General features: G+C 49.6%; 1 protein-coding gene across 1 annotated transcript in view; it reads right to left on the bottom strand.

Moving 5' to 3' along the window:
- The window catches only part of DAPK2 (death associated protein kinase 2), a gene marked incomplete at its 5' end in the record, with an annotated part of 127,318 nt that extends 113,602 nt beyond the window's left edge, over window positions 1–13,716 (bottom strand). Inside the window, 2 exons of the mRNA XM_029065940.2 lie at window positions 386–486; window positions 13,615–13,716. Of these exons, the coding sequence (XP_028921773.2) occupies window positions 386–486; window positions 13,615–13,716 (203 nt within the window). The remainder of the gene's footprint in view (window positions 1–385; window positions 487–13,614) is intronic.
- Between the last annotated feature and the right edge of the window lie 7,219 nt (window positions 13,717–20,935).

Below are 20,935 nucleotides of genomic sequence, written 5' to 3'. Positions count from 1 at the left end.
AAATCAATCAATCATATCCATTGAGTGCTTACTGTGTGCAGAGCACTGTAATAAGCACTTGGGAGAGTACGATATAACAGAGTAGGTAGACATGTTCCCTGCCCACACTCCGAAATACAGAAACACACGCTTTCAGCCAGTTCCGCTTCAGAATTTTTAATTTCCAGAAAAGCAAACTTGCAAAAATATTCTTGCCAAACTCCAGTGGAAGTTCAAAATTAACCTTATTCTGAAAATGTTCCTGTTTAAACAGCAGGCCAGGGGCTGGGAGCAGTTAGCAGGCGGCCTGGGAAACTGGATTAAAATCGCAATAAGGTAATGTAAATAGACGCCACTGCACCTGTCATTCTAAATTCCCCTCCACACACAGTCAGTAAGCTTTTACCTTCCCAGTTCCTCTCCAATTTCATAAACATCCTCCACCTTCTGTTGCTTGAACGTGGCGGCCATGTCGGCGCTCCTCATGGATGCTCGGAGCCAACGCACCTGGAATAAGAAGGAAGATTATGTTGGGGTGGTGGACAGATTGGCTTGTGCCCCAGCCCCTGAAAGAAATCGAGCTGCAGGCCTTTCCATAAAAACTCAAAATACGGCCTGCTGCTTCAACCGGGCAACCAGACCCGTAGCATCAAGGGGCAGATTGCCAGCAGTTGACTCACGGCTGTGGCCCTGGTGAGGCTGGGAAAGGCTCTGAGAATTTTTTTTTGTGGTGATTTCTGGCTAATAATAATAATGGCTGTGGTATTTAAGTGCTTACTTTGTGTCAAGCATTGGGGTAGATACAAGATAAACAGGTTGGATACAGTCTGTCCCACACGGAGTTCACCGTCTAAGCGGGGAGGGGGCCGCGTATTTAATCCCCAGTTTTGGAATCCAGTCTGGGGCCATTTGCAGTTTTACTCTTCATTGACCCAACTTCAGAAAACATCAAGAGGAAAAGGAGCAAGGAGTGGCCCAAAGAGGGAGGTGGGATAGCCCAGAGGGAGAATTTTTCAAATGGGGACACAGGTATCCTCTCTCCACTGAGCAGAACTGGAGGGTTTTAAGCCTTGATCAGAGAAGGGGCTGGAACTTCTTTGCCTCTGCCATCTTGCTTTCTTAAAGGTGAGAAAGCCTAGAGGAACAAGCTTCCCTCACACTCACCTAAGAGGCTGGCCTTTGGGTAAATTTAAAGTCCCTCCCCTCCATTCCCCTCTGTCCTTCCAGTTAGGGAGGTCTAAAGGAGCAGTCAGCCATGGGACAACTGGAGGATTATCCCTTTTTTAATTTGCCCCTGAGAATTCAGGTCTCAACAGGTCTTTATCGTTCAGGAGGTCTTTTCTGCTAACAAAACCTAAGGTTTTGGAAAGACTCTGGTGATTGAGGACCTGAAAAATAGAAGTTAAACATCTTCTCAAATAACAAAAGACAAAAATGCAATACAAGATATGTGACAAGACCAAGAGATAGTACCTTCCAGAGTCACATTACCTTTATAAATTACAAGTAACAGCAAAACCCCCAACTCCTGTGTAAATACATGGTAGTGAGAAAAACTAGGTATAGGATCTTTCTGCAGCAAGATTCCATGGTTTCAGGGGTTGGTGCCTGAGAAAGTCACAACCTGCAGATTCCAGTCCTTAGGCAAAGCTGGCACTGCTTAGGAAAGCCCACAAGAATGTCAACTAAAGAGAATCTCTTCATGGGTGGCATCCTACGCCAAAAGGAAATGCAAATACAGGTAACTATTTCCAAACTTTTTTATGGTATTTGTTAAGTGCTTACTATGCGCCAGGCACCGTCCTAAGCACCCGGGTAGATACAAGTATTTACTGAATGCTTACTGAGAAGCAGCGTGGCTCAGTGGAAAGAGCACGGGCTTGGGAGGCAGGGGTCATGGGTTCAAATCCCAGCTCTGCCACTTGTCAGTTGTGTGACTGTGGGCAAGTCACTTCACTTCTCTGTGCCTCAGTTCCCTCATCTGTAAAATGGGGATTAACTGTGAGCCTCACGTGGGACAACTGATTACCCTGTATCTACCCCAGCGCTTAGAATGGTGCTCTGCACATAGTAAGCGCTTAACAAATACCAACATTATTATTATTATTGATGATCAGTTTGGATACGGTCCATGTCCCACATGGGGCTCAGAGCCTTAATCGCCATTTTTATAGATGAGGTAACCGAGGCACAGAGAAGTGAAGTGATTTGCTCAGGGTCACGCAGCAGAGACGTGGCAGAGCTGGGATTAGAACTCGGGTCCTTTGATACCCCAGCCCGTGTTCTTTCCATTAGACCGTGCTGCCTCAGCCTGGCCTATCGGCAGGAGGACTAAAATGAGGCAAAGGAAAGGGGAAGAGAGAAATCATATAGCCAACCTGTCCTGTAAATATCAATCAGTCAATTGTATTTACTGAATGCTTACTGTGTGCAGAGCACTATACTAAGCGCTTGGGAGAGTGATCAGACACCTTGTAAAAAGAGGGATGGCCATGATTTTAAGGGGTCCCATCCTGCTACCTGAAAGGCCCAGGGCAAGCCCCTCTAGAGGCCTGTCTTCACCTTTAATGGGAGGGAACTTACTTAAGTCTCACAGTCTTAATCCCCAAGTTCTGTAATAAAAATAATAATAATAATTTTGGTATTTGTTAAGTGCTTACTATGTGCCAAGCACTGTTCTAAGTGCTGGGTAGATACAAGGTAATTAGGTTGTCCCGCGTGGGGCTCACAGTCTTAACTCCCATTTTCTAGATGAGGTAACAGAGGCACAGAGAAGTTAAGTGACTTGCCCAAAGTCACACACCTGATAAGTGGCAGAGCTAGGATTAGAACCCACGACCTCTGACTCCCGAGCCCGGGCTCTTTCCACTGAGCCACGCTGCTTCTGTAACCTCTGTAAATTCGGTAGACTGTAGGCTTGTAATGGGCAGGGAACCTGTCACCTAAGACTGTTGTACGGTACTCTCCCAAGCACTTAGTGCACTGCACATAGTAAGCTCTCAATAAATGCCACTGACTGATTGATTGATGAGATACCTGAGGCACAGAAAAGTGAAGTGACTTGTCCAAGGTCACACAGCAGAAAAATGGCAGAGTCAGGATTAGAACCCAGATCCTCTGACTCCCTAGGCCACACAGAAGCAGCAATAGCAGCTGGAGTTGCCCTCACTGCCTCCACTTCCTCTCCTCCAACTCTCTCCCCGACTCTCCGCAATCTGGCCTCCACTCCCTTTCTCCGGGGAAAGGGCCCCTCCACTGACCTCCTCCTTGACCAATCCAACGGCCTCTACTCCATCCTGATTTTCCTCCACTTTCCGCTGCCTCTGCCACCGTGGGCCACCCCCATCTCATCATCCCTTCTAGACTGTGATCCCGCTGTGGGCAGGGATTGCCGCTCTTGGTTGCTAAGTTGTACTTTCCAAGCGCTCAGTCCAGTGCTCTGCACAGAGTAAGCTCCCAAAACATCCGACTCAATGAATCCCAGGGTCATCGTTGGGAATTGCCAATGCGACCAGAATGCCATAAGTCTGGGCATTCCCAAAACTCTCATGAAGTGTCCTCGAATCTGCCAGCTCATCTGAGGAGGCTGCCAGAGTCACTACAGCTTCCTCTCTGGTCGGGTGATGGTGCTGATGGTGGAGTAATAGTATGGCGGTGACCTCAAGCTGCCCCTTCGTGTTCCTTTCCCTTCTTTCTCCTTCATCCTTCCCTGGATCATGTCCCGCTAACCCCCCGGGGAAGTCCGTACCCCCTCTTGTAGAACAGCCACCACAAGCCATCTCTAATGGCGCGAGGCCGCGGCAACCCCAAAAGAACACAGCCCTGGGCTCACGCTTCTGAAGAGAAAGCCAAAACAAACATCTGGAGATCAGCTTTTCAGGAGTTCCTGCAGCAAAAGATTTTTTTTGAGATCAAGATTAACAGAGATGGAGGCTTCTCATCTTGCCAATCTGATCCCCTACGCAAAGTATGTATGGAACACATTCACAGAGGTCGATGGAGCCAGTTTGGGGCGAGGGGGTGTGAGGGGAGAAGTGGAGTGAATTAGAAGGGAGTGCATCTCGCAAATGACAAATCAGGATCCTTTAGTGTCGTTTCATCAGGTGCTATAATAATGATGGTATTTGTTAAGCGCTTACTATGTGCCAAGCACTGCATTAGGTGCTGGAGTAGATCCCAGCTCTGCCTCTTGTCAGCTGTGTGACTGTGGGCAAGTCACTTCACTTCTCTGTGCCTCATCTGTAAAATGGGGATTAACTGTGAGCCTCACGTGGGACAACCTGATGACCCTGTATCTACCCCAGCGCTTAGAACAGTGCTCTGCACACAGTAAGCGCTTAACAAATACCAACATTATTATTATATGAGTGAATCAGACCGGATACAGCCCCTGTCCCACATAATAATAATAATGATAGTATTTATTAAGCACTTACTATGTGTCAAGCACTGTTCAAAACACCGGGGAAGATACAAGGTAATCAGGTTGTCCCATGTGGGGCTCACCATCTTAATCCCCACTTTATAGATGAGGTAACTGAGGCCCAGAGAAGTGAAGTGACTTGCCCAAAGTCAGACAGCTGATAAGTGGCAGAGGTGGAATTAGAACCCATTCATTCAATCGTATTTATTGAGCGCTTACTATGTGCGGAGCACTGTACCTTGGAATGTATAATTCGGCAACAGATGGAGATAATCCCTGCCCAATGATGGGCTCAAAGTCTCTGACTCCCCAGCCCGTGCTCTTTCCACTAAGCCACACTGCTTCTTGATCACAATCTTCATCCCCGTTTCACAAATGGGGTAACCGAGGCCCAGAGAAGTGAAGTGACTTGCTCAAGGTCACATAGCAGACACGTGACAGAGCCGGCATTAGAACTCAGGCCCTCTGACTCCCAGGCCCACGACTCTTTCCACTCTTGCCACGCTTCTTCCAACAACCCCATTGCTACAGCAACATCCTCCTCTCCCCGCCTGGATCTGCGGGATGCAGCCTTCCTCCCACCCTCATTGCTGCAAATCCCCCAGAGAAGTGCCCCACCATTATCTCTGACCCCCGACTGCTGGTGCCTTGGGAAATGTCCTCCAACTTCTCTCTCCTCCACTTCCGCAACACGTACATGCTTCTGAACCTCAACTCCCTTCCAATAAGAAGCCCGGCTCCATCTCAAGCCAGGACTTCCGGATTTTAAGATGGTTTACGGCCATTCGATTGGGGGCTACATAAATATTCTCCTTTCCCTCCCCAACAATCCTTCCAGGCTGATAATAATAACAGCAATATTTGTGGTATTTGTTAAGCGCTTACCGTGCACCATTCATTCATGCATTCAATCGTATTTATTGAGTGCTTACTACGTGCAGAGCACTGTACTAACCACTGGAGTGGATAAGGGCAAATGGGATTGGACACAGTCCCCGTCCCACATGGGGCTCACAGTCTCGATCCCCACTTTACAGGCGAGGTAACTGAGGCACGGAGAAATCGCCTTGCCCAAGGTCACCCGGCAGACAAGTGGCTGAGCTGGGATTAGAACCCACAACCTTATGACTCCCAGACCCATCACACCAAGCCTGATAGAAGCTGCCAAGACCAGAGCTTTCGTGGGAGTAGAGAGGCCCTGGGGAGCCGAGCGGGCACCTCGGCCTTGCTTGAACCAAAGGATAGACGGAGGCGGGACGCTCCACAGGGAGGGATCTGCACGGTGCCACACTCTTCTCTATTTTGGCAGCTCCGGTCCCTGCGGTCAGAGGGGAGAGGGCCGGGGGAGTCAATCCCCGGCTTCCCAACTGTCACGGCCCCGGCCCCTTCCCTCCTCCCGCACCCCTCCCGCGTACCGTTCCCGTCTTCCCTCAGCCGGTGCCGACACTCTGGCACCGGCTCCCCACAGCCAGCTCCCTCCATCCGCCCCGAGAACACCCTCCACAGAGCAGTCAGACCCGTCCTCCGCCTCTCCACTGGTCGGGGAGAGGCCAAACCACTGGGATGGTCCCACCACAGAGGCTGGGCAGAAAACGGACGGCTCTGCTGCCAGGTGGGAAGCGGCGTGGCCTAGTGGATAGAACGCGGGCCCGGAAATCAGAGGGTTCTAATCTTGGCTCTGCCATTTGTCTGCTGTGTGATCTTGGCCAAGTCACTTCACTTCTCTGGGCCTCAGTTACCTCTCTGTCAAACTCTCTGTCAAATGGGGATTAAGACCGTGACCCCCATGTGGAGCAGGGACTGTGTCCAACCCGATTAGCTTGTATCTACCGCAGTGCTTCATACAGTGCCTGACACATAGTAAGCACCTAACAGATACCATTAAAAAAAAGGTGAGGGGAGCGAGCAGGCCCCATTGAGTGACCACTGCCTCCCCCAGCCAACATGCTCCCCTAGTTTTACTTGAGGCAGATGACGGGCATCTGGCCCAGGAGGGATTTAGGAGGCTGCACAAAACTGGGGGGCGGGGGAGGCGGTTCTAATAACAATAATAAGTGTGGTACTTGTTAGGCGCTTACTCTGTGCCAGACACTGTACTAAGCACTGGAGTAGAGACAAGGTAACTGGGTTGGACACAGTCCCCATCCCACATAAGGCTCACAGACTTAATCCTCATTTTACAGATGAGGCAACTGAGGCCCAGAGAAGCGAAGTGACATGCCCAAGGTCACTCAGTAGTCAAGTGGCAGAGCCGGGATTAGAACCCAGATCCTTCTGACTCCCAGGCCCTTGTGCTCTTTCCGCTAGGCCACACTGCTTCTCACATCTCAACAATTCTCAGTTACATGGCTTTGGTCAGTCGTACCCCTTGGTTAATAATAACGGCGGTCTTTATTAAGCACTTACCGTGTACCAGGTACTGTGCTAAACTCTGGGGTAAATACCAGATGATCAGGTCAGACTCCAGATTATTATGTACGGAGTGCGTGTCAAGCACTAGACATCAACAAGGAAAAGGGCCTAGGCCTCCCCCTAAGAGCTCCACGTGGGGGGCGGTGGTCCGGCAGACCGCTTCAGCCTCAGCAGAAAGGTGAACTTCAAAACGCAGCGGCCAAGAAGGGCAGGAAGCAGATTACATCCTGAACAGAAGAAACCACTGAGGGCCGTCGGGGGCAACTGCAACAGACTAACCGGGCTGCCATGGGGCAATCAGAAACAGACTGGCACTTATGGAACTCAGCCTTTGGGAAAAAACGTGCTGGCGGGCGGCTGAATTGAAATAAAGAAATCTGTCGGCGCTGTTCAGGACAATCCCTGCTTGGGCACAGAGAGAAAACGATTATCAGCCCCACTTTTATCTTTCAGCCTCTAGACTGAGAGCTGGGGATGGGAATGTGCCTACCCAACTCGCTGTACTGAACTCTTCCCAAGCGCTTATTACAGTGCTCTAAATCCAGGAAGCACTCAATAAACACCACTGATCGATTGATCAGCCACATCAGCACCCGTCTTTATAAGTAACGTCGTCTTTGATTACAAAGCGCTTAATACAGTGCTTCGCACACAGTAAGCGCTCAAAAAAAAACGATGAAATGAAAAGACCGGGTATAGAGATGTAAGTAAAAGAAAGAGAGAGACAGAGAGAGCTCTCCTTCAGGGTATGCAAATGGTTCCACTGGCGGTGAGATCCTATCAGTGTGTGTGAAAGCAGATGATAAGAAAATTCTCACGCACACGTGCCCAGAGAGGCAGTGTGGTCCAGTGGAAAGAGTACAGGGCCAAGAGTCAAGAAGTCGCTTAGTCTATCTATGCCTCAGTTTCCTCTTCTGTAAAAGGGGGATCATACCTGCTTCTTCCTGCCTCACGGGGATGTTGTAAGGATGAAATGAGATCATTGTTGTGAAAGCATGTTGTAAAAATACAAGTGCTATAGGAAGTTAAGTCATTATTATTATTGTCCTACACACACCATGTGCCCACACTGCGCTGGGTTTTCCCTGTTTCACTCTACCGCTGGAATTCTAGGAGGAATTTATACTCCAGGTTTGTTACATAAACCAGTCTGCAGACAATTCAAATCTACAGATGTTTCCCTCATCTAAACATCCAGTGACTCAGGCCCGCCCATTAACCCCTTGGGACTCCAGACCTGAGGAAAGTTAGTCAGCAGGACAGAAAAAGTACCATCCCTCTTCACCTAAGAAGTTACTTTTTCTTTAATAGTATTTGTTACGTGCTTACTATCCATCAGGGACTGTACTAAGTGCTGGGGTCAATACAAAGTAATGAGGTTGGACACAGTCCATGTCCCTCTTGGGACTCACAGTCTTAATCCCCATTTTACAGCACAGATAAGTGAAGTGACTTGCCCGAGGTCACACAACAGACAAGCGGCAGAGCCGGGATTAGAACCCAGGTGCTTCTGATTCCCAGGTCCCATGCTCTTTCGACTACACCACGCTATTTCTCTCAGAGTCCCATTAGCAGGCTCTGAAAGAATCTTGCTTACCCTCTGGGAGATCCTGGGCCGTCTTCTGGGGAGAAATCATTCAAAACAGAAGGCAGCCAGCTTCAGGAAGGGGAAGCTGAGCCAGACTCTGCCCGAGGCGGAGTCTGGCTCCAGCTGTTCCCCTGATATCAATCAACCGACGCTATTTATTGAACACCTTCTACGTGCAGAGCACAGTACTAAACGCTTGGGAGAACACAATGCAATGGGGTTGGCAAACCCATTCCCTGCCCACTATACGCTTACAATCTAGAGGGGGAGACACTGATATGAATAGGTAATTAATAATATATGATCAAGCAATGGAATTTATTGAGCATTTATTATGTGCAGAGCACTGCATTAAGCACTTGGAGAGTACGATACAACAGGGTTGATAGATCCGTTCCCTGTCCACAGCGGTCTAGAGAGGGAGACAGAAGGGAATCTAGTGATGACAGTGGTTTGGGCAGAAGTGCACGCATTTTCTCATCCTTGCCCGACACCCCCGGAGAGTTTGGAAATAACCTGCAAGGATCGGTTAGGTGATTACAGGCCTGGTCTGCTCTTTCTTCCCTCCATTTCAACTCGGACTAGGACACTCAGGAAACAGGGCTCTCGGGCAGGACTAATCACCCCTCAGGCATAAGTCGACAGATCCGCGCTGGACCATCTGGAGCTCCGTCACCTTGCCCCCCTTCTACCTCGCCTCGCTTCTCTCCTTCTGCAACCCAGCCCGGACACTTCGCTCCTCTAGTGCTAACCTTCTCACTGGGCCTCCATCTCGCCTGTCTCGCTGTCAACCCTTCGCTGGCATCCTACCTCTGGCCTGGTATGCCCTCCCTCCTCAAATCCCACAGACTATTCCTCTCCCCCCTTGAAAGCTTTATTGAAGGCACAACTCCTCCAAGGGGCCTTCCCAGATTAAGCCCCACATTTCCTCATTTCCCCCTCCCTTCTGAGTCACCCTGACTTGCTCCCTCTTCTCCCCTCCCAGCCCCACAGCATTTATGTACAAATCTGTCATTTTATTTATTTGTACTGCTGTCTGTCTCCCCGCCCCACCTGGACTATAAGCTCTTTGTGGGCAAAGAATGTCACTATTTATTGCTGTAGTGTACTTTCCCACGCACTTAATTCAGCGCTTAGAACAGTGCTCGGTACATAGTAAGCTCTTAACACATATCATAAGTATTTCAGTGCTCTGCACACAGTAAGCGCTCAATAAATACAACTGAATGAACGAGTGAATGAATGAAAATGGAGCTGGCAGTAAGTAGGGTTGACCTTGATGTCCTTTCAAGCCCTCATTCCCCGCAATGGCCTATGCAGTGGGGAGTACTCATTGTGGGCGGGGAATTTGTCTATTGTTCTACTGTACTTTCGCAAGCGCTTAGTACAGTGCTGTGCACACAGTAAGCTCTCAATAAATGCAACTGAATGAATGAATGAGTGCTTGCTGACTTGGGCTGCAGAGAAGAGCCGCAGAAGTCAGGATATTTATTAAGCTACGCTATGGTCACTATGGCCTTAAATAGGTCCTGCACCTAAAAAATGCTAATAAAAAATAATAATAATAGTATTTGGTAAATGCTTCAGCATGGCTTAATGGAAAGAGCCCAGGCTTGGGAGTCAGAGGTCATGGGTTCGAATCCTGTCTCTGCCACTTGTCCGCTGAGTGACTGTGGGCAAGTCACTTCACTTCTCTGTGCCTCAGTTCCCTTATCTGTAAAATGGGGATGAAGACTGTGAGTCTCACGTGGTACAACCTGATTACCCTGTATCTACCCCAGCACTTAGAACAGTGCTCTGCACAAAAGTTACATAATAATAATAATAATAATAATGGTGGTATTTGCTAAGCACTTACTCTGTTCCAGGCATATAGTACGAGCAAATCAGGTTGGACACAGTCCATGTCCCACATTGGGCTCACGGTGTTAATCCCCATTTTACAGACGAGGTAACTGAGGCACAGAGAAATGAAGTGACTTGCCCAAAGTTCGTTTCATTCATTCATTCAACCATATTTATTGAGCGTTTTCTGTGTGCTCTTGGTACAGTACTAAGAGCTTGGAAAGTAAAATTCGGCAACAAATGGAGACAATCCCTACCCAACAACAGGCTCACAGTCTAGAAGTGGGGACATAGACAAAACAAAACAAAACAAGTAGACAGGCATCGTCACACAGCAGACCGGGCAAAGCCAGCACTAAAACCTAGATCCCTCTGAATCCCAGGCCCAGGCTCTATCCACTAGGTCTTGCTGCTTCTCTATGTGTCAAGCACTGTTCTAAACTCTGGGGAAAGATACAGGATGATCAGGTCAGACAGTCCCTGGCCCACACAGGGTTTACAACCTAAAGAGGAGGGAGAACTGAGATGGAATCCCCATTTTACAGATGAGGTATCTGAGGCACAGAGAAGTCAAGTGACTTACCCAAGGTCACCAAGCATGCACGAGGCAGAGCTGGGACTAGAACCCGGGTCTTTCTGACTCCCAGGCCCCTGCTCTTTCCACTAAGCTTTGCTGTTCCTTACGTACTTTGTGACATCCTGCACCCCGACCCACCTGCTTGCTTGCTGCTGTCTGTACCGCAGCAGGAATGGAAGCTCGTTGTGGACAGGGAATGTGTCTGCTGGTTGTTGTAGCGTACTCTTCCCAGCGCTTAGTACGATGCTTTGCACATAGTAAGTGCTCGGTAATTACGAGTGAACGAATGAATGAGTGCCGGGATGAGAGAACTGCACCTGGTGCTTCTCAGACCACGACCATCACTAGCATCCTTCCTCCCGACGTCTCAGGACCGAGGCCCATTTGTCATTTTCAAACAGGAGACGTCAGAACGATTAGCACTACGAACACGTCTACCAGCTCTATTATATTATGCTCCCTATCGCTTAGTACAGTGATCTGCCCACAGTAAGCGCTCAGTAAAGATCATTGATTTATTCTCATACTAATCAGATTGCTCTGCTGGTGATGCCCTTGAAGTCTGGAGACAAATAAGGGTCTCTGAGCATTCCGGAAGGATCTCCCGGAGGGCCCACGCACCGGTTTAAATCACCCTCTCCTACCAGGGCAAATTATATTATAACCACGGGCTCAGGCAACAGGGATGGGGGCAAAGAGAACCAGCCTTTTCTTTCGATGTTACCTGACCCTCGGGTAGAGTTCAAGGCGATTCCACAAAGCCACTTTGTCCATCCTCCCAAATCCCTGGGGAAGGAGGGTTCCCAACACGATGTTGCACAGGGGAAACCGACGCTCCCCGTGGGGAAAAATCCCTGGTCTGAGATGGCCAGAATGATCACCTCGAATCTCCCGCACCAACCGCTCTGTCCGGCTAGCCACCCTCATTCGTCCAGGGGAGCAGTGTGGCGTTGTGGAGAGAGCTCGAGCCTGGGAGTCGGAGAGGACCTGGGTTCTAACCCCGGATCCACCGCTTGTGAACTGTGGGACCTTGCGCAAGACCCTCGACATCACTGTGCCTCATTTTCCTCATTTGTAAAATGAGGATGCGAAGCCTATTCTTCCTCCTACTGAGAGCCCCATGGGGGACAGGGACTGCATCCAACTCGACAAGCTCGGTCCACTTGCTTGACACATAATGTTTAACAATAACAATAATAATAATGCTGCTATTTGTTAAGCACTGGGGGAGATACAAAGTTGTCAGGTTGTCCCACGTGGGGCTCACATTCATCACCCCCATTTTCCAGATGAGGTAACTGAGGCCCAGAGAAGTGAAGTGACTTTCCCAAAGTCACACAGCTGACGGGTGGCGGAGCCGGGATCAGAACCCACGACCTCTGACTCCCAAGCCCGGGCTCTTTCCATTGAGCCACGCTGCTTCTCTAATAATAACAATAATGATAATAGGAAACTTGTTTTCCGTTACGCCCCGCACGTTCGGCAGAAAGTGTCAAGTGCTTTCCCTGCGTGGGGAAATGACTGTTCCCTGGGGTTTGGGGGAAGAAGGAAGGCAACGGGGGGGGGGGGGGGGGGGGGGGGGGGGGGTGTCATCGGTGGAGGTCACGGCTGTGACCCCTCTGCGGCCAAGGGACGGTGCCCGGCAGGGTCAGTGTGCAGCGGCAGGAGCCGGCTCTCCTCCATCCCGGGCGGGGTGCAGGAGGACGGGGCACCCCGGGAAGGAAAGAAGCAGAGAGGATGGAGGAGGAGCCGGGACAGAGCTGGAAACTTGCATTCCTGAGAAAAGGAAAGACTTCGCTCCCGGAGGAAAGAGCCCAGGCTTGGGAGGCAGAGGTCGTGGGTTCTAATCCCGGTTGGGATTAGAGAAGCAGTTTAGAGAAGCAGTTTGGCTCGTTGGAAAGAGCCCGGGCTTGGGAGTCAGAGGTCTTGGGTTCTATTCCCGGCCGGGACTAGAGAAGCAGTTTAGAGAAGCAGTGTGGCTCGATGGAAAGAGCCCGGAGTCAGAGGTCGTGGGTTCTAATCCCAGCTCTGCCACTTACCAGCTGTGTGACTTTGGGCAAGTCGCTTCGCTTCTCTGGGCCTCAGTGACCTCATCTGTCAAAGGGGGATCGAGACTGGGAGCCCCATGTGGGACAACCTGATAAACTCGTATCTGTATCGAGAAGCAGTGTGGCTCAGTGGTAAGAGCCCGGGCTTGGGAGTCAGAGGTCGTGGGTTCTGATCCCTGCTCTGCCACTTACCAGCTGTGTGACTTTGGGCAAGTCGCTTCGCTTCTCTGGGCCTCAGTGACCTCATCTGTCAAAGGGGGATCGAGACTGCCAGCCCCATGTGGGACAACCTGAAGACCTCGTATGTCCCCCAGAGCTTAGAACAGGGTTCGGCACATAGTAAGCGCTTAACAAATAGCAGCATCATTATTGTTATTATTGCCCCAGCGCTTGGAACGGGGTTTGGCACACAATAAGCGCTTAACAAATAGCATTATTATTATTGCTCCAGCGCTTAGAACGGGGCTTGACACATAGTAAGTGCTTAATAGGAGCATTATTATTATTAAAAAAGCCCCCCGTGCGTTGAGGCTGGGGGGGCGGCTAGAGGCCGGGGGGTCGGGGGGTGGGATGTGGGGGGGGGGGGGTGTCCCCTCCGGGTCTGGGGGCTCCGACCGGGGGGGGAGGGGGAGAGGAGCAGGACCCGTCCAAGAAGGGGGAGAGCAAAGTCGGTGCAAAGGGAGCAGCAGGGCACACACCGGCTGCGCTGCACCCAGCCCCCCGCCCCGCCGGCCACACTCACCGCCGGACCCTGCTGCACGCACCGCACAGCACAGCACCGCACCGCACCGCACAGCAAAGCACCGCCGATCACCGGCTCGGCCGCTCCGAGGGCCGGAGGAGGGGACGGGGAGGGCACAGACACAGGGGGAGGGCCGGGGACAGAAGAGGAGGGCCGGGACAGAGAAAACGGGGCGGGGACAGGGAAAAGGGGGAGGGGAGAAAAAAGGGGAAGGGGAGAAGAAGGGGGCGGGAGGAAAAGGGGGAGGGGAGAGAAAGGGGGCGGGGAGAAAAAGGGGACGGGGGGGAAAAAGGGGAGGGGGGAGGAAAGGAGGGGAAGTAAAAGGGGAGGGGAGAAAAGGGGGAGGGGGAGAAGAAGGGGTGGAGGAGAAAAAGGAGGAGGAGAGAAAAGAGGGATGGGGCGAAAAAGGGGAGAGGGAGAAAAGAGGGAGGGGACAAAAAGGGGGAGGAGAGAAAAGAGGGAGGGGGTGAAAAAGGGGGGAGGAGGAAAAAGGGGAGGGGGAGAAAAAGGGGAGGGGGAAAAAAGGGGAGGGAGAAAAAAGAGGGGGGGACAAAAAGGGGGAGGAGAGAAAAGAGGGATGGGAGAAAAGGGGGAGGGGAGAAAAAGAGGAGGGGGGAGAAAAGGGGGTGGGGAGAAAAAGAGGAGGGGGAGAAAAGGGAGAGGGGAGAAAAAGGGAAGGGGGAGAAAAAGAGGAGGGGGAGAAAAGGGAGAGGGGAGAAAACAGAGGAGGGGGAGAAAAGGGGAAGGGGGAGAAAAGGGAGAGGGGAGAAAACAGAGGAGGGGAGAAAAGGGGAATGGGGAGAAAAAGGAGAGGGGAGAGAAAGGGGGCGGGGACTCATGAGAGGGGGTCAAGAAAGGAGAGGGAGGGGGTGGGGCGGGGGCGAGGAGAGAGACCCTTTCCACCACCATCCGGCTCCCCACCCCACACACCACCCCCCAACCTTCTCAGAAGGGGCTCAAGGCTCTATTCAACCCAATGCCTTTCTTCAAAGCCCGCCTCCTCCAAGGAGTCGCCCTAAAGTCCCTTCTCCCGGAAGCCTTCCCCGCCCAGTAGTTCTCGTCTCCCCGCCTCATTTCCCTCCCTACCGCATCGCCTATGCACATGAATCCAGAAACCCGAAAAATGGCACAGTGTGGCTAGAGCCTGGGCCTAGGAATCAGAAGGTCATGGGTTCTAATCCCGCCTCCACCATCTGCCCGCCGGGTAACCGCGGCTAAGTCGCCTCACTTCTCTGGACCTCAGTTGCCTCATCTGGAAAATGGGGATCAAGACTGTCCGCCCCACGCGGGACAGGGAATGTGTCCAACCCGATTTACTTGTATGCACCCCAGCGCTCAATACTTAACGTAAGATACTCACCACTCCCCGCCCCCCAGCACTGTCGTCCATACCTTTACACTCGGTTGCTTCCCCTACTTGTAATTTATTTTGACATCCAGCTCCCCTGCTAGATAGTAAACTGCTTGAGGGCAAGGATCACATAGACTGTACGCCCGTCAAAGGGCAGGGACTGTATCTGTTACCGATTTGTACATTCCAAGCGCTTAGTACAGTGCTCTGCACACAGTAAGCGCTCAATAAATACTACTGAATGAATGAATGAATCTTACAATTCTGCTTTAGTGTACTTTCCCCAGCACTCGTTACAGTGCTCTGCGCAGACTAAGTGCTCAGTAAGAACCACTGATTGATATCGATTGATTGATTGACTCCCTAATTAAATGGGACCGGGATGCAGACTGTCTCATCTATCCTAAAATTCAAGGAGGAAAAAAAAAAAGAAAAGAAAGTAGGAGGAAGAAAAGGATACCTGTTTTTCCTTTCTGTGTTAGCTGAGAGAGGGCTGGGGTTTTTGTCCACAGGAGTCTCTGAATAGGACCCAGAGTAAATATTAACTGATGCTAATGATGATAATTAATTGATAATTAATGCTAAATCCAGAATAAGTATTCATTGATGCTAATGAGAAATCCAGCAGCAACAACATTCAGGATTTATTACCTTTTAGCAGTATTTAAACATTACCCACAGAGATCTAGTGCAACCTTCCGCGGAATTCACAGATACCGGGGCTATTTCATTAGGGTCTCAGGGCTAATTGTGAATCTATAATATGATTTGCAATATACTGTCATTCACTTGCACTCATCACATTCATCAAGCACCAACGGTGTTTTGGATGTTTTTTCGGAACACCGTTTTACAATCTCCTCCCTGTTATTCAGGTGTTGATTATCCAGTTGGCAGATTGTCCTGGCCTCTTGCTTCCACTCTGTCTGGCTGCCTTCGTTTTATGCATTTCGCTGCTCATTAGGATCTGTCCCAGACCGGAGAAGAGGAACAAGGTGAACGTCAAGTCATTCCTTTGGTTCCCCATCCAAAACTCTGGAAATAACCACGGTGGGGGTAGGATGCTTGAATCCTTAGCAATAATGAGAGGCCTGGATTGTCTGTGGATTTCAATTAACTGCCCTAACCCTTGTCACTCAGGACAGAACTTAATTGAGAGTGTCAGCAATACCTGAAAGCAACTTTGAGTACTTGGCAGTCATCCACGAGCCACTTAACTTCTCTGTGCCTCAGTTCCCTCATCTGTAAAATGGGGATTAAGACTGTGAGCCTCACGTGGGACAACCTGATGACACTTATCTACCCCAGCGCTTAGAACAGTGCTCTGCACATAGTAAGCGCTTAACAAATACCAACATTATTATTATTATCCACACCACCAACCCTCCATTTCTCAAGGGAGAAAACCAAGCCCCTTCCCTGAGGAGGACTTCCCCTAGGCCACCCAGGGAGGTAGACAACTCTTGTCACCCTCCACCAAATCTCCCCTGTGGACCTTGGCCACGCTCTGCTCCTCCCACTTGCTTAGTCTAAAAAATGGTTGAAGGAAACACTTGCCTAGCTGCCTAGTACCATCACAGCTCCTTGTCCTCTCCCTAAGGCTAAACCTTTCTACCTCACTTTCCAATCTCGCTCCTCCCTGGAAAAGGAGCCGTGATGGTCCGTCTCCGTGTGACATGGTTTATATTGCCATTGAAGAGTGGTGGGGCCTAGTGGAAAGAACATAGGTCTGAGAGTCAGTTGCCCACTGTGTGGCTTTGAGCAAGTCACGCGACTTCGTTATGCCTCAGTTTCCTCATCTGTAAAATGGAGATAAAATGCCTGTTCTCACTCCTACCTGGGCTGTGAGACCCATGTGATTAACATGTATCTACAACAGTGCTTAAAACAGTGGTTAACACATAGTAAGCGCTTAAATACCATAATAATAGAGATGTGTCTGTCAAGACAGTCACAGGCCTGGACTGAAATGGGGGAGGATGGTTTCATTTCCTCTGCAATTACTAGCAAACTCTTCTCAGGGCAGCAGTGTGGCTCAGTGGAACAGACACGGGTCTGGGAGTCTGCTGTGTGGCCTTGGGCAAGTCATTTAACTTCTAATTGCCTCGGTTTCCTCATCTGTAAAATGGGGATAAATACCTGTTCTCCCTCTACTCAGACTCTGAGCTCCATGTAGGATAGGAACCGCGTCCAACCCGATTCTATCTATTCCACCACTTAGTACAGTCTTGTCTTATGCCGTCAGGTCATTTCTGACCCGTAGCGACGCCACGGACACATCTCTTTCAGAATGCCCCACTCTCCATCTGCAGTTGTTCTGCAGATCCACAGAGTTTTCGGGGTAAAAATACAGAAGCGGTTTACCATCGCTTCCTTCCGCAAGGTAAACTCGAGTCTCCGCCCTCGACTCTCTCCCAGGCCACTGCCGCCCAGCGTGGGTGAGTTTTGACCTAGAGCAGATGGCCTTCCACTCGCTAGCCACTGGCCAACCTAGGAATGGAACGAGTAGGCCTCTGCTCGACTCTCCCTCCCATAGTCGAGACTGGTAGAGTACTGGAAAGTCTTCAGGTGTGACCCTGAGGGGGGTTTGGCACATAGTAAGCACCTAATAAATGCCACAGTTATTACCATTATAGAGCCATTGCATTCCACGCTAATACAGATGTTGTTTCTGACTCAAGCTAACTGCATCTAAATTATTTTAAGCCTCCAGCCCTCTCGGGCCACACTTCCCCAGTCTTCGGCCACTCCGACTTTGGACCCTGAAGCGACTGCTTACCTAGCGTACTGTCTGAAGTCTCCCCTGCTTCCTATGTACTTAGCTCACTCTATTAAGCTTTGGGCCGTACTTAGGACGATCCTGTCACACCTGATCAATCAATCAGTGGTAGTGCCCGGATGCTTACTGTCCCTTTCCCATAAGGGATTCACAATCTAGGAGGTATCTTATTCCCATTTTACAGATGAGGAAACTGAGACACAGAGAGATGAATGGTGATCGTATCATATCCGATCAATCAATCAGTGGTAGTGCCCGAATACTTACTGTTCCTTTCCCATAAAGGGATTCACAATCTAGGAGGTATCTTATTCCCATTTTACAGATGAGGAAACTGAGACCCAGAGAGATGAATTAATCAATCAATGGTGATTGTATCACACCTGATCAATAAATCAGTGGTAGGGCCCGAATGCTTACTGTCCCTTTCCCATAAGGGATTCACAATCTAGGAGGTATCTTATTCCCATTTTACAGATGAAGAAACTGAGACCCAGAGAGATGAATTAATCAATCAATGGTATTTGTTGAGTGCTTACTCTGTGAAGAGCACTGCACTAAGCAGTTTCATCCATTCATTCAATCATACTTATTGAGTGTTCACTATGTGCAAAGCACTGCACTAAGCACTTGAGAGGGTACAATATAACAGGCACATTGCCTGCCCACAATGAGTTTATAGTCTAGCGGGGGAGACAGACATTAATATAAATGAATAAATACTTGTACACGTGGGAGAGTACGATACTATAGAATAGGTAGAATTGATTCCTGCTTTCAAGGAGTCTACAATCTAGCGGGAGAGATGCAGCACAGAATAATAATTATTATTATTATGGTATTTGTTAAGTGCTCATTAGAAAGAGCACAGGCCTGGGAGTCAGAGGGCCTGGGTTCTAATGACCTCACTATATGACCTCACACTCAACTTCTCTTTACAGAAGCAGAGTGGCTCAGGGGAAAGAGCACGGGCTTGGGAGTCAGATGTCATGGGTTCGAATCCCGGCTCTGCCACTTGTCACCTGGGTGACTGTGGGCAAGTCACTTAACTTCTCCGTGCCTCAGTTACCTCATCTGTAAAATGGGGATTAAGACTGTGAGCCTCACCTGGGACGATCTGATTACCCTGTATGTACCCCAGCGCTTAGAACAGTGCTCTGCACATAGTAAGTGCTTAACAAATACCAACATTATTATTATTATTATTCTCTGTGCCTTGGTTACCTCATCTGTAAAACAGGGATTAAGACTGTGAAGTCCATGTGGGACAGAGATTGGGTCCAGTCTGATCAGCTTTTATCTACCCTAGTGTTTGATACAGTGTCTGGAACATAGTAAGCACTTATCAAATATCATTTTTTAAAAAAGACAGATGTTAAAATAAATTTCAGACAGTGGAAGTGGCAGAGTACCAGGAGGTGGGCTTTAAGTGCTTTGGGAAGTGACTTGACCAGAGCTACCCAATTAGGCCAGTGGCAGAGATAGCAAAAATAAAATAAAAGTAAGAGTAATCATTCAGTGGTATTTATTGAATGCTTACTGTGTGCACAGCACAGTACTAAGCACTTGAGAGAGTATAATCCAACAATAAACAGACACATTCTCTGAACACAGCAACCGTACAGTCTAGAGAAGGGGAGACAGACATTAATATAAATAAATAAATTACAGATATGGACATAAGTGGTGTGGGGCTGGCCGGGAAGCAGAAGGGAGCGGGAGAAGGAGGGGGGCGTAGTCAGAAAAGGCCTCCGGGAGGAGATGTGCCTTCAATAAGGCTTTGAAGCAGGGGGGAGAGTAACTGTGGGATTTGAAAAGGCCAGAGACAGGATGTGGCGAGGGGTAGGCTACAAGACAGATGAGATGGAGGTACAGTGAGAAGATTAGTACTAGAGGAGCCAAGTGTGTGGGCTGGGTTGTAGGAGAAGAGCAGCAAAGTGAAGTAGGAGGGGGCAACGGGATGGAGTAATTTAAAGCCAATGGTGAAGAGTTTCTGTTTGAGGCAGAGGTGGATGGGCAACCACTGGAGATTTTCGAGGAGGGGGCGGTGACGTGCCCTGAACGTTTCTGTAGAAAAATGATCCGGGCAGCAGAGTGAAGGATGGACTGGAGTGGGGGAGAGACAGGAGGCAGGGAGGTCAGCAAGGGGGCTGATGCAGTAATCAAGGCGGGATTAGACTGTAAGCCCGTCAAACGGCAGGGACTGTCTCTATCTGTTGCCGACTTGTTCATTCCAAGCACTTAGTACAGTGCTCTGCACATAGTAAGCGCTCAATAAATACTATTGAATGAATGAGTGACTGTACTAACATGGTAGCGGTTTGGATGGAGAGGGAAGGGTGGATTTCAGCGATGTTGTAAAGGTGGGACTGACGATATTTAGTAATAACTGTGGTATTAAGTGCTTGCTACAATAATAATGGTATTTGGTAAGCGCTTAGTGTGTGTCAAACACTGTGTGCTAAACACTGTACTAAGCCCTGAGGTAGATACAAGATAATAATAATAATAGTGTTGGCATTTGTTAAGCGCTTACTATGTGCAAAGCACTGTTCTAAGCGCTGGGGAGGATACAAGGTGATCAGTTTGTCCCACGTGGGGCTCACAGTCTTAATCCCCATTTTACAGATGAAGTCACTGAGGCACGGAGAAGTTAAGTGACTGGCCCAAAGTCACACAGCTGCCAAGCAGCAGAGCCGGGATTTGAACCCATGATATCTGACTCCCCATCCCGTGCTCTTTCCCCTGAGCCACGCTGCTTCTCCGATCAGCTCAGACCCAGTCCCCATTCCAAAGGGGGCTCACCATCCAAATAGGAGAAGGAACAGGTGTTGAATGAGTATCTCTTGACTTCCAGTCCTATGCTCGTTTCATTAGGCCATACTAATTACCTGGCTAAACATGGAGGGGATGGAGAGAGAGAGAGAGAAAGCAAACAGCCCAGGAATCACCCCAGCTCTAAGAGGGAAGTAGCATCTGTGATCTGAGACTTCTGGAAATGACCTAAGGAGGGGAGGAGTCACTGAAAATTGGGAAGTTCCTGTAGAAATGTCAAGCGATACTGTTACCCACTCCCCTGACACACCTCTGACTGTGCAGTGAGAGAGGAAAACAATGAGCGCAGGTCTTGCCCAGCAAGGTGGGGAATTCAGGGTAATACCATTTGGAGGCAGCAATTTCCCCAAGGAGTC

The sequence above is a fragment of the Ornithorhynchus anatinus genome, chromosome 5 (genome assembly GCF_004115215.2).
Source record: "Ornithorhynchus anatinus isolate Pmale09 chromosome 5, mOrnAna1.pri.v4, whole genome shotgun sequence".
NCBI classification, from domain to species: Eukaryota; Metazoa; Chordata; class Mammalia; order Monotremata; family Ornithorhynchidae; genus Ornithorhynchus; species Ornithorhynchus anatinus.
The sequence above is the reverse complement of the archived record's forward strand: the minus strand, read 5'-3'. Positions and strand labels throughout refer to the sequence as shown.